General features: G+C 34.0%; 3 protein-coding genes and 1 long non-coding RNA gene across 7 annotated transcripts in view; 2 read left to right on the top strand and 2 right to left on the bottom strand.

Annotated features, from left to right (window-relative positions):
* Nucleotides 1-1009: 1009 nt before the first annotated feature.
* TBL31 (trichome birefringence-like protein (DUF828)) lies at nucleotides 1010-3323 on the top strand. Its single transcript, XM_011008418.1, has 5 exons — nucleotides 1010-1503; nucleotides 1655-1826; nucleotides 1983-2182; nucleotides 2330-2476; nucleotides 2827-3323. The coding sequence occupies exons 1-5, from the start codon at nucleotides 1130-1132 to the stop codon at nucleotides 3179-3181; spliced, it is 1248 nt and encodes a 415-aa protein (XP_011006720.1). The 5' UTR covers nucleotides 1010-1129; the 3' UTR covers nucleotides 3182-3323.
* LOC105112649 (uncharacterized) lies at nucleotides 3288-8909 on the bottom strand. Of its 2 annotated transcripts, none has more exons than XM_011008419.1 (5): nucleotides 8785-8909; nucleotides 7422-7594; nucleotides 6185-7160; nucleotides 4555-4712; nucleotides 3288-3844 (listed from the first exon to the last, which is right to left on the bottom strand). In XM_011008419.1, exons 2-5 carry the CDS (start codon nucleotides 7512-7514, stop codon nucleotides 3662-3664), a joined length of 1410 nt encoding a protein of 469 aa, XP_011006721.1. In that variant the 5' UTR covers nucleotides 7515-7594; nucleotides 8785-8909; the 3' UTR covers nucleotides 3288-3661. The 2 variants fall into 2 exon arrangements, with proteins under 2 accessions (XP_011006721.1, XP_011006722.1); XM_011008420.1 differs by lacking the exon at nucleotides 8785-8909 and adding an exon at nucleotides 7933-8250.
* Nucleotides 8910-13200: 4291 nt separating this feature from the next.
* LOC105112646 (craniofacial development protein) lies at nucleotides 13201-16121 on the top strand. 3 transcript variants are annotated; one of them, XM_011008416.1, is made up of 4 exons: nucleotides 13201-13937; nucleotides 15474-15591; nucleotides 15685-15922; nucleotides 16038-16121. In XM_011008416.1, the coding sequence occupies exons 1-3, from the start codon at nucleotides 13258-13260 to the stop codon at nucleotides 15910-15912; spliced, it is 1026 nt and encodes a 341-aa protein (XP_011006718.1). In that variant the 5' UTR covers nucleotides 13201-13257; the 3' UTR covers nucleotides 15913-15922; nucleotides 16038-16121. The 3 variants fall into 3 exon arrangements, with proteins under 3 accessions (XP_011006718.1, XP_011006719.1, XP_011006717.1); XM_011008417.1 differs by having other exon boundaries at nucleotides 15685-15948; nucleotides 16038-16117; XM_011008415.1 differs by lacking the exon at nucleotides 16038-16121 and having other exon boundaries at nucleotides 15685-16027.
* A 609-nt stretch (nucleotides 16122-16730) lies between these two features.
* LOC105112645 (uncharacterized) overlaps nucleotides 16731-19643 on the bottom strand; it is a 4942-nt gene continuing 2029 nt past the window's right edge. The window contains exon 2 of the long non-coding RNA XR_839792.1: nucleotides 16731-17424. This is a non-coding gene — a long non-coding RNA (uncharacterized LOC105112645). The remainder of the gene's footprint in view (nucleotides 17425-19643) is intronic.

Raw genomic sequence — 19643 nt, 5'->3', positions numbered from 1 at the left:
CCTTTTTTTCTCTCGGTGAAGGACAAATATTTTTTTTTTTTCGTGAATAAATATATCTAGCACTGACCTCCTTAAATGAAGCCTCAAGGTTTAGTTTTTTTTTTTTTACAATAAATATATTTTTGAAACAACTTACTTATCATCTAAAATTAAAAAAAAATCCAACCAATCTTAAAAATATTTTCTTCATAGATGAATCTAAAAAATATTAATAATTTTTTTAAGTATTATATCAATATTTAAACTTAAAAAATCCAGAAATATTATTTTAAAAATCAATTTATTTTAATAAATTAATTCTTAATTGAATGATTATATGATCTAAATTAAATTGGATTTCAATAAAAATAAAGGAAAATTATATAATATGATATATGATATAATTAAAAATTTGAGTTAATACATAAGTCAATCAACCCAAAAAAAATTAAATTAAAAAGAAAAAAATAAATTAACTCAAATTAACTCCCTTCAAGTCACTTCACTTAAGAATTTTATTTTTTTTGTCTGAAACTGTTTTCAACTTTGCCTAAAAAGAACACCGTTTGAAAAGAAAAGAGAAAATCTATAATTTGGTTTATGGCTCTCTGCATCCAAGTTTTGGAACGAAAGATAAGAAGATTTCTTTACATAAACACAAGCATTTAGAAATGAACGTGCAAAGGTCCAGTGGGAATTATTCATCACCTGCGATCAAGTTGAATCGGATCGGATGTCAAAACGCTTACATATTACCATCTTAAATCTGGATTATATATAACAAGAAGAAGCAGAAGAAAATGGTCAAGTCATGAGCCACCAACTTAAGCAACCAAACAGGCTTGTCGTGTCCTATTTTAGGAGGCTGATGTGCCACCTCTCCAAGCAGAGTCATCAAGAGTTAGCAGAGAAAGGGAACGACTTCAGAGTGGGTTACTTGTGATTTATGATTCTTAACTTCTCATGAGGATGGCCCAGATCATAATGCTTTTAAGCCTAAGAAACTACCTAAACTGTAATCTACCAACTGGTGGTTGCATGGAGCTTTGTCGAAAAGACTTTAAGCTCAAGATACACTGTCAAATACAAAGGAAGCTGTCTCTAAAAGGAAGTAAAACGCAACCACTTCAGTTCTATTCACCCACCCTAAATGACGATCAAACCTTCACTTGATCGACGAATTCAAACCCTCTTCCCTGTAGCGTTAGCTTCTCTCCTTGTTTTAGGAACTGCAAGATTAGTCCTAGACAGTTTAAAGAGCAACCAGAGCTCTATCTTCAGGGTATATGGAAGGCAAGAAGGTGGCGAGTATAAAAAACCAGTCTTGGTTTTGCCAAAAGATCGGTTTGAGAAAGGGTGCGATGTTTTTGAAGGGCAATGGGTGTGGGACAATGTATCCCACCCTCTTTATACAGAAGAAAGCTGCCCTTACTTGGTTAAACAGACCACCTGCCAAAGAAATGGTAGGCCTGATTCTTTCTACCAAGATTGGAGGTGGCAGCCTCATGCATGCAAATTGCCGAGGTCAGACTTCATTTTTTTTTTTTTTTTTGGGCGGCATTTGATGTGTTCATGTCCCCCTTTGAAACGTGGCTTGCTACTTGCCATTATTTTATGGCAGTAGAAATGCAGAAACTCCTGAATGCTTTTTTAATTATGTTCTCTGCCGTCTCAGATTTGATCCATTAAAGCTACTGGACATTTTGAGGGGCAAAAGGCTGATGTTTATAGGAGATTCTGTACAGAGAGGCCAATTTGAGTCTATGGTCTGTATGGTGCAATCTGTAATTCCTGATGGAAAAAAATCTTTTCAACGAATTCCTCCGATGAAGATCTTCAAAGCTGAGGTACTCAATTCGCGTAAACTTTTTTCCAATTTTTTCTTCAAAATATAAACAGTTAGCCATGGGGATGTTATCAGCTAAATAATCCAGCAAATTGAACCGTGATTGCATATGATTATAACCAATAAATTCATGTTTCTTTCCCGCAAAATGTTTCAGGAGTATAATGCATCGATTGAGTATTATTGGGCTCCCTTCATTGTGGAATCCATTTCAGATCATGCAACAAATCATACTGTACTAAAACGGCTGGTTGATCTCGATTCCATAGCTAAACATGGAAAGAGCTGGGAAGGCGTTGACGTGTTAGTATTCGAGAGCTACGTATGGTGGATGTACAAGCCTTCGATCAATGCTACGTAAGTATCCAGTTCTTCACGTCTTTGCTGACTGTCCAAGCACATTCTTATTATTTTAAGTTATAACTTCTGAATTCACTCATGTAACTAAGCAAAATCTAACTTGAATGTAACAAAAGGTTGTCCAACTATGTGGTTTTGTTTCAGACATGGATCAACAGATGACATTCAAGAATATAATGTAACCACTGCATATAAGTTGGCATTGGAAACTTGGGCAAAATGGCTAGAATCCAACATCAACTCCATCAAGCAGAAGGTGTTCTTCATGAGCATGTCTCCAACTCATTTGTGGTGAGTTACACCGTTTCCCCGTGTTAATTAAGCTTAATGCCATCTTTGTAGTCACTGTTAAAAAGCATCAAAAGCAGACACCTCTTCTCTTCCTCTTTTTTTAATGAATTTTGATCTAATTCCGGACTTTTCCTTCGATATATCACATTCAAAACAAATAGAATAACAAGGTTATAAAATGCTGAAACCAGCCCTCCCATTCTAATTGTAGGTAACCGTTATCAGCTAATCTCTGTTTTCGTAGTTATTCCATAACCAACCTTTAATCAGTTCTTTTGATGGAGATTTATTCATTTTCGGTGAACTATAAAGTTCTGGTCCTAATGAGAGAACATAACATTCTTTTGTAGGAGTTGGGAATGGAGGCCTGGAAGTGATGAAAACTGCTTCAATGAATCCTACCCAATTGAAGGTCCATACTGGGGCACAGGTTCAAATCTCCAGATCATGAAGATAGTTGATGATATCCTACGAGAATCGAAAATCAATGTTACTTTTTTGAATATCACCCAGTTGTCGGAATATAGAAAAGATGGCCACACAACCATCTATGGTGAACGCAAGGGGAAGCTCTTGACAAAGGAGCAAAGATCTGATCCAAAAAAATTTGCAGACTGCATCCACTGGTGTTTACCAGGGGTTCCTGATGCTTGGAATGAGATTCTCTACGCGTATTTGTTACAGAATCATCAAAATTTTATGTGATTACGACAGTGGAGAGATGCAAACTTTTTGCTGAAAAAAGAAAAGAACAAAAAAACAGAAGGCAAAGACCTCTGCGAGTCCTAGAGTTACATTCATGAGCTGAAAATTTAGTAATTCAATTATTTTTTCCGGCTGTTGAAAATTCTTTCCCTTAACAAGCAAGCACATGCAACAAAGCTCAAACGTGAAGACACTATATCTAGATGAAAAATGAAAAGTAATAGCGCAAGTACTACCAAGATTTTGCAATTTCATAGCAACTTGATCAGAATAGAAACTGCAGCAGCAGCAGCAGCAGTTAGGCAGATAAGATTGGATAATCATCTTCTACTTTATTACTTTATATTTTTCTATACCAAACTGGATACCCTCCAACCATTATTCACAAACCGTGGCATTCTCTTCAACTTATTAACCTGTACAAGGGGCCGGCTGGCCAATTAGCCCACTTATGTTTTGTTCGCGTCCTTAGCAATTTGTTTACAGCAGCTCCCATTCAGAGTCTTGTCTCCAATTAGTTTGTGGATCCAAGGTGATGGTGGTACTAGATGACAACTCGTGCTGCATTGTATCATGGCCATCAAGGTCCCCGAACCAAATTGCAAGCTGCTCATACTCCTTGGTTAACATCTTTTTGGATGAGAAAGCATCTTGGATTTTTTTCTTAAAAAAGAAGAAAACCAAAAGGGGGTCAGTAGGTCTTATTATCTACAAAATTAAGAAATTAAAATAAACGCACAAGATTCTAATGGAGGTTCATTTACCAAGTAATGAAATTTAAGTTGTGAACAATAATTGGCTCAAGAAAAAATTTCAAACTGTGCTCTGTGGCTCTGTGGAATTACAGTTTCTAGAGAATTCATAGACGCACAAGATTCTAATGGAGTTTCATTGACCAAGAATAACAAAATTCAAGTTGCGAACAGTAATTTTCTCAAGAAAAATTAACTCTACTCTGTGTGAAATTACAGTTTCTAGTGAATTCCTAGCCTCTTACTTATTCACACTCGCAAGATGGTGGAATTTAATTAAAACATAACAGAAAGATTGCCAACTAGAAAGCTAAAAGTTACAAAGATATAGCTCATATTTGCAAACTAGATACAGTAGAGTAACTAGCCGATGTTTGACCAGCCAACAAAAATTTATCTGTCATTATTTTTTGAAGCACTTTACATTTAGGAATGTAGTGGCTCCTTTTCTTTTATTCTCCTTTCATGTTTGAAAAATTATCAGTTGCATAACTGCAAATAAATTCTTCCTTTACTTGGAAAATATATGCACAGCTCCAAATACCCCAAAAGGATGCACAGCCACAAATTCACATGCACGCGTGCGCGCGCAGAGAGAGAGAGAGAGAGAGAGAGTAAAACCTTGTATGATCTGAGCCTCCGATTTCTACGAGAGACTTCATAGAGAAAGCTATTGTCAACAATGACACAACTTTCATCAAGCTTCACATTCTCAGACAAATCAATGTTTTCCATTTCAGATTCTGTCAAATCTTCTATAGCAGAGTCGTCCGAGCATCCTGCACGTGCTTCTAGAAATCAGTAAAAAGACACTTGCAAGTTTCCGCTTATGCAACAGATATTCACATGCAAAAAAAGGATCAGCTATGGATGGTTCATGTTTGGAAGCTTATGTTTTGTTAACAAGAAAATGATAAAAAAACAGTCACCAAGAAACAAGCAGGTTCAAACTCACAAGTCGTGAAAGGCTAATTATATCCTTACCTGTGATATTATAAATGCGTTCTCTTATTAGAAAGAATGAATGACTTCCAGAAAGCCATGACTAAGGTGTATTGTTATTTAACACCTCAATACTAGTCACTGAAAGGGGAACCATGAATAAGAAAGATATAGCATGTACACGTCAAAGCCATGTAGTCATATACATGGAAATCTTACTATGCACAGGACATACCATACATTCTAAACATACTGAACATAAGGAGGCAGTTTGCAATAGCTTAAATAATGCTTAGAGATTACTGCATTCTGATAATCAGGCTGTTCCAATTATATGTAGAATAGTTTTCATTGATTACGTTAATATGCATATTTCTTTTTGCTGAAACCATCCATTCAAATTATTAGTCAGAGGATGCATTCAAACAATACCTCATTCCCGTATTCAATAATAGTTCAGAGATGACAATTAGGCTGATATTCTAACTTACCATAAGAAGACACCAATTTAAAACTAATTCGTTATAGATAGGCCACAAAGCAATTTTATTGAATGTTTTACATCTCAAGGGCTAATGATGATAGCTATAACAACTTTTTACCAATAACACAACTAGAATATAGACATACGTTTATCTTTATTTTTTGATATTATCTCAAAGCAAACCAGACAAGTTTCATCAGCGTTTATTTTTTTCAGAACACACACCCAGACACAGAGATTGTATGAATTTCAAATCAAACCCGTATCTGAAGATAATTATCCATCAAGATATTACAAGGCAGCTTCACATAATTAATTCAAAGCAAAGCAGGAGCTTTCTCTAGAATTTGTTTTAATATATTTCTGATATTAGGATTAATCAATCTAGGGTCATGTGATTAGAATGTTACATTTAAAAGTATCTTCTTTATAGGCTATGTAGTTTTACTGAGGGACTAAGACTAGGAATCCTTTCCCTACAAGGATGTAGGGCTTAAGCTAATATAATAGACTGCTAGGGTTACTTTTGTAGTAGTTTTTTGTTATTTATCAATCCATTCAGATTTTAGAGGTTTCTTATCAACCCTAAACCTTAATTACCTTGTTCCAACTTCAATTTAGCTTAATTTTAACCATTATGCTGCTGTAATTTCTGTTTTATACTGTTTTCCTCTTCCCACACTACATCATAAAGGCATGGCTAAAATGATTTTAGAGTGTTTTTTCAACCAAAATATGATTTTTCAAAAATGCGGACCTGGCTGAAATGATTCTATAGTCTTTTTCTACCAAAATATGATCCCTAAATAAAATTGAGTTACCAACCTATTGATACCAAGGACAGCACACTGTTGGAGGAGGCAAGCCCCATCTCTGCTCCATTGATCTTACATGAAACAGGTGGAGCAGATGTAGAAGACAAGAGCACAACAGAACCATCAGAATGAGATGATGTAGAAGACAGGAGCATTTTGGAACTGTCAGAATCATGGCCAGCCACATCACAAGGATTACCACAAGAGATTAATTTGGTGGTGATGTTATCAAGTGGGTTCCCAGGCAAACAATGAGATTCCTTGAATATGGAACAGCTGGGGGATGCAATTTCCATCTCCACTGCTTCTCTTTCAGAAGATACAACTGAAAAGGACATCTGAGAAGAAGAAACAATCACATTAGCAGAGTAGGAATCACCTACAGAGCTATCACATACAGTTCCCCCATCTTGAGGGCACTGGAAGGCCTCGCCAGGAACTGAAGTAACAGGTGAAACCTCATCCAGAAACCCACATGCATTTTCACTACTAAAATCAGGAAATTCACTGGATGCTTCAAAAGGTTCTTTTTCTCCATGAGTAATGGATTCCAACTCCTCAGGTCCACAGGAATTCTCCTTTACTGAATTTTCTTCAGTGCTCACATCAGAAGTCTCAGTTGTAACATCTTCACCTCCTAGAGCTGACTCAGATTCTGCCCCTTCAAGTGTTTCTTCAGAATTGCCAGTGATAGTCAATTGATTTGCAACCTGAAGCTCCCAGACATCCTTGCCTAGCTGCTTTGTCATAGGATCATGATCACCAAGCTCCGCAGGTGATTGCTTTGCCTGAGAAGTATACCCATGATCATCCTCGATGCCAATCATAGTTTTAATAATATACACACCAATGGTAGCTGCTGCTGGAGCTTCACATTTTGCAGGATCCACCAAAGGAGGGATTAAATCAAGAACAGCATCAGAATAGATTTTCTTCATGTTCTCACCCACAGAGTGCACCTGATTTTCAACGAATTTAAATGCATCCTGTACATATAAGAAGAAGTAAAAGTATAAGAAATGGCCAAATCATGTTTGTGCTGTGGATGCATGCAGGGATATGCCGGCCCATGGGACAGTTTAAAGTAAATATGTTACAGCTAAGAATATTGATGCATGAATGAGAAGTTGCAACAACCAAAGAAAACATGACTATTGATTTCAATCAAAGAAAATGACAGAGAATGTGAAAAAAAGCCTGTCTTAACTCATGCTAAAGAGAAGAAAACAGAAAGAAAAAAATGATACCTTATTCACAACATTATCCACTTCATGGCACATAGTTTCAAACTTCTGGTAAATGTTTCCAGCCCAGGCCATACCTTTTGATCTTAAATCCATTACGTATTAGATTCTAGAAGACAGTGTTCAAACACTGCAAGATATTAATTCCTGGTTCAGGACAGGACAGTAGCCTAAACCTGCAGAGATGAATATGTCAACACTGGGATGACTTGGATAGATAGAATGTCTTAAAGTGAGAATATCAATATCACAAATCAGAGAAACTATCTGAAAGCTAAAGATCACATAGAAACCCAACTCAACTTGTTAAACATTTCAAAAATTGAAGATAAATTTTTAAGAAGTTTTTCTTCAATAAGATTATGGGTGGCAGTATTTTAAGTGCATAGACTGAAGAAACGGTGACAGTTGGGACATGTCATTTTGAAAGTACATAAATTCACTCCAAAGTTGTCCTAAAAACAAGTCCCTAAAATAAGATTAACCAGAATGGAGTCATGTAATAATGGCCTACCTAAGTTATCTTCTTTGGCTCGCTTGCAGAACTTGCTTTATTGGCATGGTGGTAAAAAAACATATCCACTATAAGAAATAGGACTAACACTTGAAAGAAAGGAAGCACGATATGTCAATCAGGTAAAAAAAAAGTTAATCTTTTATACCAAATTCACATGCATATGATGCAAGATAAACATCAAACTTTAAATAAAACCTACTGATCCTCATGCAAATTTTCAAAATTGACCAAACATGCAGTGACTTCGAAAGTGCCATGGAGGAGAGCAGAATACAGACAGCGGAAATTTTATTCAGATTGAATTTTAAATCAATTTGATTTGTCTCAACAATCCAATTAAATCATTTTCTTTTCTTCTTCAAAACAAAAAATATAATTATGGTTGAGATTTTTGCTTTGCCCCAATCTCACTGGATATATATAACCAACAAAGAAGACAACAGAACTGAACAACATTCTGATTAAGAGTAAAGATTGAAACTTTGAACTGGGTTTATCAATCAAAAAAGCTTTTCAGGTTAGAATACTAGGTTTCTCAATCAAAACCAGGACCCCATATCCTTGAAACAATGAAAAACAGGGAGAAAAACACTTGCAAATAAGGATACTCCACCCCAATTAAGAGACGCAGCCAAGCAAAACATAGCCAAAACACATGCATTCATAATTCGACACAAAAACAATCATCTAAACAGAGCATCACAATCACAACAATCATCAAAAGACATCAACTAAAGACATGATGTCAAAGACAAACCTCACTCACTCATTCATAAATTAAACCAAAATTATAGCCTCGAAGCAAGACATTAAGCCCATAATTTTTTTAAAAAATAAGTATCTTCTAACCGGAAACAAGGAAAGACGGCCGGGGTTGTGGTGATGATGATCGCGGGTTGCTGGAACACTAGCCACTAGCAGCAGCAGTATTTTAAGAAAAAACAGAGGGTTTTAGACTTTCTAGTGGTTTTGCTGTTGTTAGGTTGGCTTTTATAGGAGTTCGAACCACGACGTCGTTTTCTAATGAATATTCGTTCGGTGTCCTAAATAACCCAAACTTCTAAACCGACTTAGAGACTGGCTCGTAGTTTAATAGAAATATATTTTAAAGTATTTTTTATTAAAAAAATTTAAATTAATTCTCTTAAAAATATATACACAGTTAAACTGTGGCAATGAGCGAGGTTAGTGCATGTGAGAGTTATTTTTTAAAGTATTTTTTATTTTAAAAATATATAAATAATATTTAAAAAATAATAATAATTTTTAATATTAATATATTAAAATAATTTTAAAATATATTAATTTAAAATAAAAAAAAATTAAATATTTTTAAAATATAATATCACATAGTTTTACAAATAAAAAATTGTGCTTGAAAACAAAGCATAATTGACAGCTACAGCTTACAGTGTGAATTATTGTAGTATTTAATAATAAAATTGTGTATTTTTAAAATATTTAATTAATTTTTTATATTTTTAGATTAATTTAATTTACTATATTGAAAATATTTTTAAAAAATATTATTTTAATATATTTTTAAACAAAAAAATACTTTAAATTATTATTATCATTACACTTCTAAATACCCTGCGCCATTCTATTTTGATGCAGTTTCAAGTCCATTTCTTTGCATGTTACATAATTTTCTTTATCATGGACTAATCTGATCATTATACTTATTTGATTGATATAAATATTATTTTTTAAAATTTTTTATTTAAAAATAATATTTAAAAAATGTTAATACTAAAATAATTTAAAAACAAAAAAATATAATTTAAATCAATAAAAATACTTTTAAAATAAAATATAATTCAACTACAATCTCAAACATCCAGAATTAAACTAGCACTTCTGACTTATGTGCCCGGCTAAATGTTGCAACAACTGAACTTTTTATTTCGAGTGCACGGGACTCAGAGCAATGAACTACTTGTAAATGTTATTTCTGGTTTTATAATCTTCATAATGAAGGAAGAAATTATATTTTTTCTTTATTTATGATAAGATTAAAAAAAACTATGAATCAATAAATTTAAAAAAAATTATAATTTTTTCTTTATTTATATTTTTCCTGAAAAAAATATGAAAAAATTCCTAAAAATATTAAGAAAAAAAAACTGGAAAAAAAAACCTGAACTTGCCTTTCGGTTGAAGCATGGAAATTGGAATACAATAGCAGATAAACCTCTCCTTCTTTGGACGCCACTCCCTTCTCAACATGAAATGAGAAGGATTTGATATTTCTGGGTATCAGTAAATATTTAATCAACTAAGCTATTTATTTCTTGACATTCACATGAATCTCAATTTGATTAAAAAATAGTCTTAATTTTTTTTAAAAAAAAAAACATGATGAACTTTTGATGATTGAATTACATTTTCAATATCTTTCAAAAAAAATAGTTTGATATATATTTTATTATTTCTTTTATGAGTTTTGTGTTTGATTTTTTTAAATATTGAAAGTTAAAAAAGAAATTATCTCATTAAATTATTTGGTGGGATAATTATAAAAAAAAAACTCTTATATTTTGATTTTTTTTAATTTTCAATTTAAAAAATTATAATTTAACTCCACACTAGTGTAATAACATCATTACATTTTATATCTTACTTTGCAGAGTCAAAATAAAAGTCAAATATTATTTACAGGTTTTTTATTATCATAATTTTAATTATTAAAGTGTCTTTGATGGCTAAAAATAAAAAAAAAACAATTGGATATTTTATTTTTTTGAAAAACTATCCAATGCATCATCATATTATTTACAAAAACACCACTAAAAATCATGTATATAATAAATCCAACAACTCTTAAATTCACCATCACTCGTATCCATTGCAACATCATTTCAACTTGTAGCATCATATAATCCTTCAATGTATTAAGTAGTATCTCTTTAACAAGTTTTGAATTGTGTCTAAATTGCTTGTATTTTCACTTTAGAATAGATGTCTTTTGTCCTGATATTATTAGATTGATCTATTCCTAGTTAATGTAGTTGTACCTAGCCCGAACCTAACTTTAAAAACATGTTTGACACCCTATTTTTTTCTTAAGATGTAAGACATTCTTTGGTTACCTAGGGCATATTTGTTAAACATGTCTTTAAGGTATTTTTAATGTCTCTTCAAGTGTTTATCAAATACACTCCAAGCTTTTTCTTTTTAGTTTTATTTTGTATTTATTTATGTATTTAGCCAAACAAACCCTTAAAAAATTCAAAAAAATCTAAAACAGGGACTATTTAAAAAATATTCAAGTTTTTAGTATTTTTTTCTAATAATTTTGTTTAATATTGAATTGTAGACTTACATTGTAAAGAATGAATTTGATATTAAAATTATTTGATTTTCCTTAAAAAAATTCAAAAGAATCCTAAAAATTCAAAAAAAAATATTCTAGAAAACACAAAATAGGTTTTTTCTCCTCATAATTTCATTTAATATTGAGTTATAGACTTACACTATAAGATACGGATCTAATATTAAAATATCATAATTTTCTTTGAAATTTTGATAAATAAGGCCAACAAATAGCAATATGATTTAAATATACCGATCAATAAACAATATAGGTTATTATAAGTATGATACACTAAGGATGAAATGTCTTTTCCTTACAAAACTAGTCTCCTTACTCAAACTCTCATGGATTATATAGATTTTCTAATAATCATGATATTAGGTGGCGACTCCCTTAAAATCATAACTTTATCATTAAACCCAAAATACTCTTCAATTCTAGGAGGCGGCTCTACCATTCAATATCATGCACATCACAATTTGCCTCCTCTTTATCATCATTATTTGCATATTTATCATTAACCTTATCATGCATACTACTAGTGCACTTTCTAGTTTGAAAATTCCTATCATCATTATTAAGAAAATCCAATTCACTCAAATTGTTATATAGCTTTATTACTCATAATATCAACATCATTGAAATATTGCACTTCAATTTTTATATTAACTTCAATTTTGTTAGTGAAACATCTTGACATTTTCATTATTATAAAAACAACAACATCATTAACATCAATATAAATATGTATTCCTTATTCCCCTTAGTGTAATTTCATTAGTTTCAATGTTAATGCATCATCAAATATTCGATTCCCCTTATCATCTATTATTTAAAAACCATACATGTCTACATCAAAAGCTTGATTACATATGACAATATATCCATTTAGGCCATATAGTCATAACAACAACCTTTCTCAACATATGATTGACTACTATGGTGAACAACAATAAATAACATCTTGTATTTTGTAATTACAAATGATATAAATTTAATTAGAGATCTATCTAGTAAAAACTCTAATTACATACTTATCTAGTAATCATATATATATATAATCTGCTAATTTTATTAATTAAAGCAACTATGAACAATAACTTTAATTGATAAAATTGGGTTTTTCTATGTTTAGTTAATAAAAAATGCATTAAAAAAAAATAGTTTAAATTTTACCACATCACAGTAATTAACCCAGAAATCAATTAATTTAGGATTTTCAAAGCGTCATGACTAGGTTTAGGATAAATTAAAAATTATTAATTTTTTGTTAAATCAAGTGCACATTCACGATATTTTAACCATTATTCATTAATTAAACATAAAATAACCCCACACATATGTTATTGAATCACGATTCAAGTGAAAAACATAACTCTCCATTGTTCTCGAGGAACAAAGTTGAATAAAACAACACTAAGAATAAACTTAACTTATATGAAGAGATTATGTATAAATAATGATGGATGTTGCTTTATATTTAGTATTTTTTTTTGTGTGTGAATTTGTCGTGTTTGGAGAGAAAGGAAAGGGAGGCTAAGAGATAAATATAGCAAAACAAGATTTTAAAAAAAATCAAGTATATTTAAATTTATTATATATAAAAACAAATATGTTTTTTCATCTCATTTGATTTTTCCGGTTGATTATGGAATTAAATTATAATTTTTTAAATTTTAAATTAAAAGTAAAAAATAAACCAAAGTATTTGAGGTTTTTTTTTTAATTATTCCTTATTTGTAAAAAAATCTATTTAATGAATCTTCAAAAGTTTAGAGAATTGATTGGATTTTTAGAAACTTCATTACAGAGACTGAGTTCACTCCAAATTGAAATTAACCCGCAACAATATTTACAATTATTCCTTAAATCTTTATTCTATTTCTCATTATGTAGTTAAAAAATACAATAACATAAAAGTTCACGACAAACAAAGCCGACCTTAAACCCCGGATTCTTAAAATGAAACATTTAACCCAAAAAAAATAAAAATCCTCAAAAACACAATGCATTCCGTCTTTAGAATTAGAACTCTCCTCCTTAAACCCCAGCAACGAAACCTCCTCTCTCTACTGGGTCCTTCAGTAATCATCCACAGAACTTTAATCTCTTGCTCTACCAAACTCGATTCCGAATCCCAAATTAATGACCAAAACAAAAAACCCCTTCGCCTTTTTACCCGAGAAGCTGTAGGATTATGTGAAAAAACCGGAACAACAAACCTTGGTACCCATAAAAAAACCAATGAGTTTAAGATAAAGTTGTTGGAGTTAGAGAGAGAAGTGAGGGATTTAAAAGAAGCAGATTCGAAGAAGGGTGAAGAAGAGAAGGTAAAAAATGTGATGAGTAGAGCGAAAGAAGAGACACCCAGTAAGAATTCGTACTCTGTGTTTTTGGGAAAGAGTGAAAACAAAGTGGAAATGAAGGGAAAGGAAGAGAGGCCTGTGGTATTTAAGGCGGAAAGGAAGATGAAAGTGGGGAGGGAGGATAGGCCCAAGGTGTTTAAGGTGTTGTCTCCTGATATGGAAATGTTTATCACTCATTTGTATAAAGAAGGATACTTTAATAATGCCAATTTCCTGAAAGATGGTAGCTTGGATTTTAGCTTCTTTAATGATAGTTATGGCAGGGATTTTATCAAGTATGCTGTAGAGAAGTTTGGTAAAGATCACCAAGAAATTGCAAAGTAAGTTGATTTCTGGATTTTTTTTCCTTTTTTCTTTTATGCTTTTTTGTTATGTTATTTATGCTTGAATTTTGAGAGAAGGGTGGAGAAATTGAAGATGGTGAAGTTTCGTATAACATGGATGCCTTGTGTTTGATCTAGGGAAGCTGAATTCAATTTATCGTGGAGTTCAAGATCATAAATCTTAAAATATATTAAAGTTATTTTAATGTGCTAACAGATGAGGGATCTGCTTCTAGCTTTTGAATTTCTGTGGTGCATAGAATTACAGTTTAAGGGAAGTGAGGTGGTGGAAACTTAATGGAAGTTGATCATGATAGATTATTGTGTTTTTCTATTAACTCATCAGAAACAAAGAGGAATTCGATGTAATGACATCAAAAGATGTAGATTTTATGTTCTTGTTCTTTTCTTCAATTGCTATTGGCCTCTGGACATTTTTTAATTTCAATCCTATTATAGGATGACAAGGAAGTTAATTTCTGTTCTTGAAAATGCATGCCTTGCATAAGCATCGTCTAGTACTAGATATTGCTTTCTATGACCTGCTGACTGCTACGAAGATCATCCATAGATTAATTTGTGCTGTTAAACATGGGAGTTTTTGTTGTGCGTTCACAAAGGAGACTGCACATGCTCTTTCTTTCCTCTGATTCTCTCGAGGAAGTTTTTACGAGAAGTTCTTTATATACTTCCTCAAAGACTTTTGAACTTCTCCATTCTCATTGCTACCTGGGTAGTCTAATTATACAAAAAATTCAAGATTGTTCATTTAGTCGTCCTCAGAGCAAGGTTTATAGTAATTGAACCATCTTTATGACCAGCTTTACAAGCTTCCTAGGTACTTCAGTTCCCTAAGTAGTGCAAGTGAGGAATATTTTTGTACATGGAATGCAACCTAAAGTTGAAAGGTAGGGTTGAGCTTCAGTTGAGCAAGGTTTTTTAATATCCTACCTGTTGCTCCCAGAGAATCATGTTTCCATCCGTTTACTAGTCCTGTATTGAGCTATCAACTGTGCTTATGAAAATTTGTGAAAAATTTTGAGATGCATCATCAAATGCACTATCAGAAGAGAAGTGTTGTGAATGCCGTAGGAAGGGAAGATGTAACTTTGAAAACCCAGTTACAGAGCAGGACATTAGAGGGCTCTTGAAGGCCACTTGTATAGCTCGTTCCTTTCGATGTATACCCCAGGTTTTTCAGCTGAGTGTTTGATCGAAGTATTAGATGTGTTTAATCAAAGTATTAGATGGAGTCTCTTGTCAAGTTTGCTGAATTTACAAATGATGAATGCATCACCACAATCAAATTGTTCATATCTTAAATGGCTTAAACAAATGTCTTGCAACTCAAGCCTTCAGGCATCATAGTAAAAGTTTGTGCATCTGACTTTCTGGTAATTTCTGTATGGTTGGTTGGAAGGCAGACATGACAAGAAATATGGCTACCTTTTTGCACATTGTTTTTTAACCTAGCGTATTAATTCCATGACCATTTTTGCTGATTGTTGCGAGCTTTAAACCTTGGATTTACAGGTGGCTGTCAGGCAGTGATTTGAAAAAGGTGGCTCTCTTTGGTTGCCCTGCCCTTACGAGAAAGAGTGTTTTTTCTGCCAAAAGGTTGCGTAATTTTTTTGAGATTCAAGAGGCCACGGTAAGCCATCCCATTTGTCTTCTAATTTTATCTTCATTCTGCTGTTCAAACTAAAATATTGTGACATCTTTTGTCCATGTGTTTGCTCCTCAGGTATGTAACAAATGCGTCTTAAAACATTCATGCAATTTTGTGAATCAAAGTGTATGGAGAGGTGATAGCAAGACTTTGAATTTAGCTGTTGTGATGAGGGTCATCACTTTATATGCGTTGGAGGCAGTGCACCCAGAATTGTCAGTGCCAAATGAGATTAAGGCTTCTGTCAACCGATTGTTGACTGAAATATTGAAGTTGAGTGAAACTGTTCGTCAAGCTGCATAGGGACCATATCGTGAGTGTTTTAACATAATTTGCGATGTAATATTTTAAACCATCTCATTTTGACAATTTCTTTTTGCTTCGCTTTGTTATATATTCTTTTTTGTTTTTTTTCTTGCACCTTGAAGGAGAGATAGATGTTAAGGTCTCGCCTTAACAAGATGGGAAGAAGATTTTGAGAGAGAAGAAGAAGATAGACTTTGTGAGAGAAGAACAGAGAAGAGAAAGATTGAAGAGAGAGGGAGAGAATTCTGCAGTTTCTGCAAAATAACTTCATTCTTTTCCTCTCCTTCACCGTGAAGGCTTCACGTAACACACAGTCTGTTATTTACATACAAGCAAGCCTCTTTCGCGCCAACTTCAACTAACCGTTCCAACTGCTATTCTAACTTTTAACTATTTCTAGCATAGCTTAACATGTACTATAACTGAATTGACCACGTGTGATGCAAGCCTCTTCAACTTCAAACTGATTCTTTAACCGAAACTGTTACGCTTCAAAATTAGCCAGCCTTCATTGCAAGAACCTTGTATTATTGAACTGTAACAATAAATAAACTATGAATAAGTTCTACATAGAGATTTTGTGCAAGATGGGATTACTTTAGTCGCTTCGCTCCATGATAATCATTACAAAGCCAGGGTTTTATACAGCACACGGCATTGAAAACATCTGCACATTGAAGAATTTTGTTAGAAGAATCTTTCAGATTGAATTGAAGTGAGAGATTTTCGAGATTCTGATTAAGATGGCTGTCATAATAAAATATTTTGTTGATTATAAAATTAGCATGAATTAAATGTTAAAAAGAGTCGTCTTCTTCTGAAAGAAATGATCAAAATTTTTTCACTTCAGTGGGATATATAGCAATAAAAAAAAAACACTACTCAGATAACTTGAGGCCTGCTATGCCACAATGAAAGAGAGACTCTCCAATGCTTCTCAGGAAACTGCTGGTAGTAGAATTCAGTCTGTCCAATGGAACCAAATGCCTCTGCTGTTCCTGCTAGTGGTAGCGGAAGGATTAACCATAAAGCCGAAATTGATCAGATGGCACCTCTTTGTGCATTTCCAAGAGTCGGCTTGGTAAGAGCTATAGTCTCTTGCTTCTCTTCGACTAATTAAGCCAGAGACTAACATTGCTGCAATGGTGAGAAAGATGCCAGTGCCGATTCTTTGAAGGATCGTGATGCCACCTTCTTTACCTGTAATCCTTCGCAGAAAAGGGACAAAAATTCGGTCATAGATAGATATGAAAATGCTTAAACTTAGCATCAAGAGCACAATATATATAAGTTGCGGCTGGTATATTGAAGTTGCTGTTTCATAGGCGTCTGTGGCTTTGAACTGCCCGGAAGACTACATAGGTGTGCTGTTGAACTGTAGCAAAATAGTCTATGATAGCAGCTGCCCATATAGGAAACACTCCCAACAAGCATGTCGCTTCTTCCACCAGCGATCCATCTGCATTCACATGGTCTCGGGGAGTCCTGATTGCTGTTTTGTCGAGGAATCTGTACGCAGCACTATCAGTTAGGGTTAAAATTTTGTTTTGATTCTTTAGGTAATAAGGGCAGGACATCAGTTTAGCTTGTGATCATGGTTTTAGTGTTGGGAATTCGGACAGTAATGTCTTCATATTTATTTATAGGAGGTTAAGCATGCTAACACAATATTTAATATGGTTCGGCAAATTGCTTATATCCACGGGAGAATTGATATTATTAGAGATAGAGAAAAAATACAAAACAAATACATAGAGGAAAAGGATTACACCTACTCTATCTCAACTCCCAGTTTACTGCTGCAATGATAGCAGGGCTGCTGTCCTTGGCATCCTTTTCTTTCGATGATAGCAGGGCTGCTGCCCTTGGCATCTCTCTCTTTCTTTCTTCACTCTTCTCTTCACTCTTAACTCTCTTTCCTTTTTTTGCTCTTTACAATTATACCTCTTTTATAAGCATTAAAGATAGTTTCTCCAACACATTTCTTGTCACATGGAGGGGACAAGAAAGCCATAAAACATGCCACCAATTGTGGCACTAATGGTGCTTCCACTAAGCTTAGTGGTGGGGTATTGCCATAAAATGACAATATCCTAACAATCACCCCCTTTGCCATTTATGTGTGCAATTGTTTTCTTGCTTCTTCAGCACATGCTTGCATCCTGCAGCTCTTCCAAATTTACCATTCCGAGAGCTTGTGGCTAAGTTTAAAGGTACTCGCCAAACCTTTCAATCTCTAGAGTAACATGAGCACACCCTTGCTCACACCAAAGGATTGCTTGAACCAGATGGTCTCCCACATCACATTTGAAGAGTGTTAATGCTTGTCTCTAGGACACAATATTCCCCTTCGAGTGTATCAAATATGCTCGGTCCTGAATGATTTATCAAGCCTCACACCAAGGCTTACAACACCCCTCAAACGAAAATTTATATTCCTAAGTGCAACAGTCATTATCTGAATATCTTAATGTGATCACAAGCTCACCACTCTTCCAAAAGTCTACTCATCTAAGAGTTGCGTCTGCCTTCTGTTCCACCTTAGGAACCACGCCTTACTTCTCTGTGAGTCTCCTGCTCTAAGTTTCAAGAGTCCAGGTAGCTTTTCACCTTTAACCATAGGGGCAACCCATTAAAGGTTGATTCATATCTGTCTTCATACTCTGAGTATTTTAATGCCATTACCAAGCTCACCACCTTGACAAGAGTCAACTTGTTCTAGGAACCTGTGCATGCCCTCTGCTCCTACATAGCAATCGTGTCTTAATGCTCCACCGGTCATCCACTTATTCTCCAAGGCAAATGTCTTTACCTTATTGATCTTTAACATGGGGGTAATATCTATAAAAGTCAATTCGGCATTTATCTTCATACTCATCATAGCCACTTCATTGGCTATCCATCTATCCACTCATATCTAACCATCACATCGGCTCTGGGATGTTCTGTAATTAGGGCTCCTATCATGGCCCTCACACCTTCTTCTGAGGTGTCTCCGCTCGTCGTTACACGACGGTCTGATCTTGGGCTCATCTTATAGTCCTCATACCTTCTCTCTAAGGTGTCTTCGCCCTTTCATCGGCGGTCCCATCCTCTTTCAACTAGGACGCTTCAAAGTGGCTCCAAAATTCTCTACCACCATGTGGACTATGGGAGAGATCACTGTCATTGATCATATGGAAAGAGAGAGTTGCGGTATTGGAAAGAGAGAGTTGTGGTACACTCCTCACAATCGTCCATCTCGATTTCTATGTTTAAAGCTTCTATGCCTTTCTGCTTGACAGCTCTACTCATACCAACTCCCTTGGTGTCTTCGCCTTTCATCATAGGCGATCGCCTTTTTATCACAAATATTTGCACCCCTTCAATTAGGTGCATCTGCAACAGCTCTTCTTTCCATCCTTGTATGTATTGGAAAGGTTCTTGCCTGTTGCTTTCATCAAGAGCACAAAAAATTCCTGTTATACAATCTTTACACAGTCTCTACTCTAAAGTTCATCTAGGAACTCTTTTTCTCTTTGCACCTGTTATCTCATTACAGTACCTTATTGGATCCTATGGGTACTCCTGCACAATCTCCGTGTGCCTTCGTGCAATTTCTATTCTCCAGATTTCTCTATATTTCTTGCTTATGTTTGACAGCAGCTCATCCTGTCACAACACCTATCCAAGTCAAAATAGGGTGTCAATCTTTATCCATTTGCTGTATTTCTCTTCCATTATTAGGG

This window comes from Populus euphratica, unplaced genomic scaffold, assembly GCF_000495115.2.
Source record: "Populus euphratica unplaced genomic scaffold, PopEup_1.0 scaffold352.1, whole genome shotgun sequence".
NCBI classification, from domain to species: Eukaryota; Viridiplantae; Streptophyta; class Magnoliopsida; order Malpighiales; family Salicaceae; genus Populus; species Populus euphratica.
Note: the sequence above shows the minus strand (reverse complement) of the source record. Positions and strands in the feature narration are given on the sequence as shown.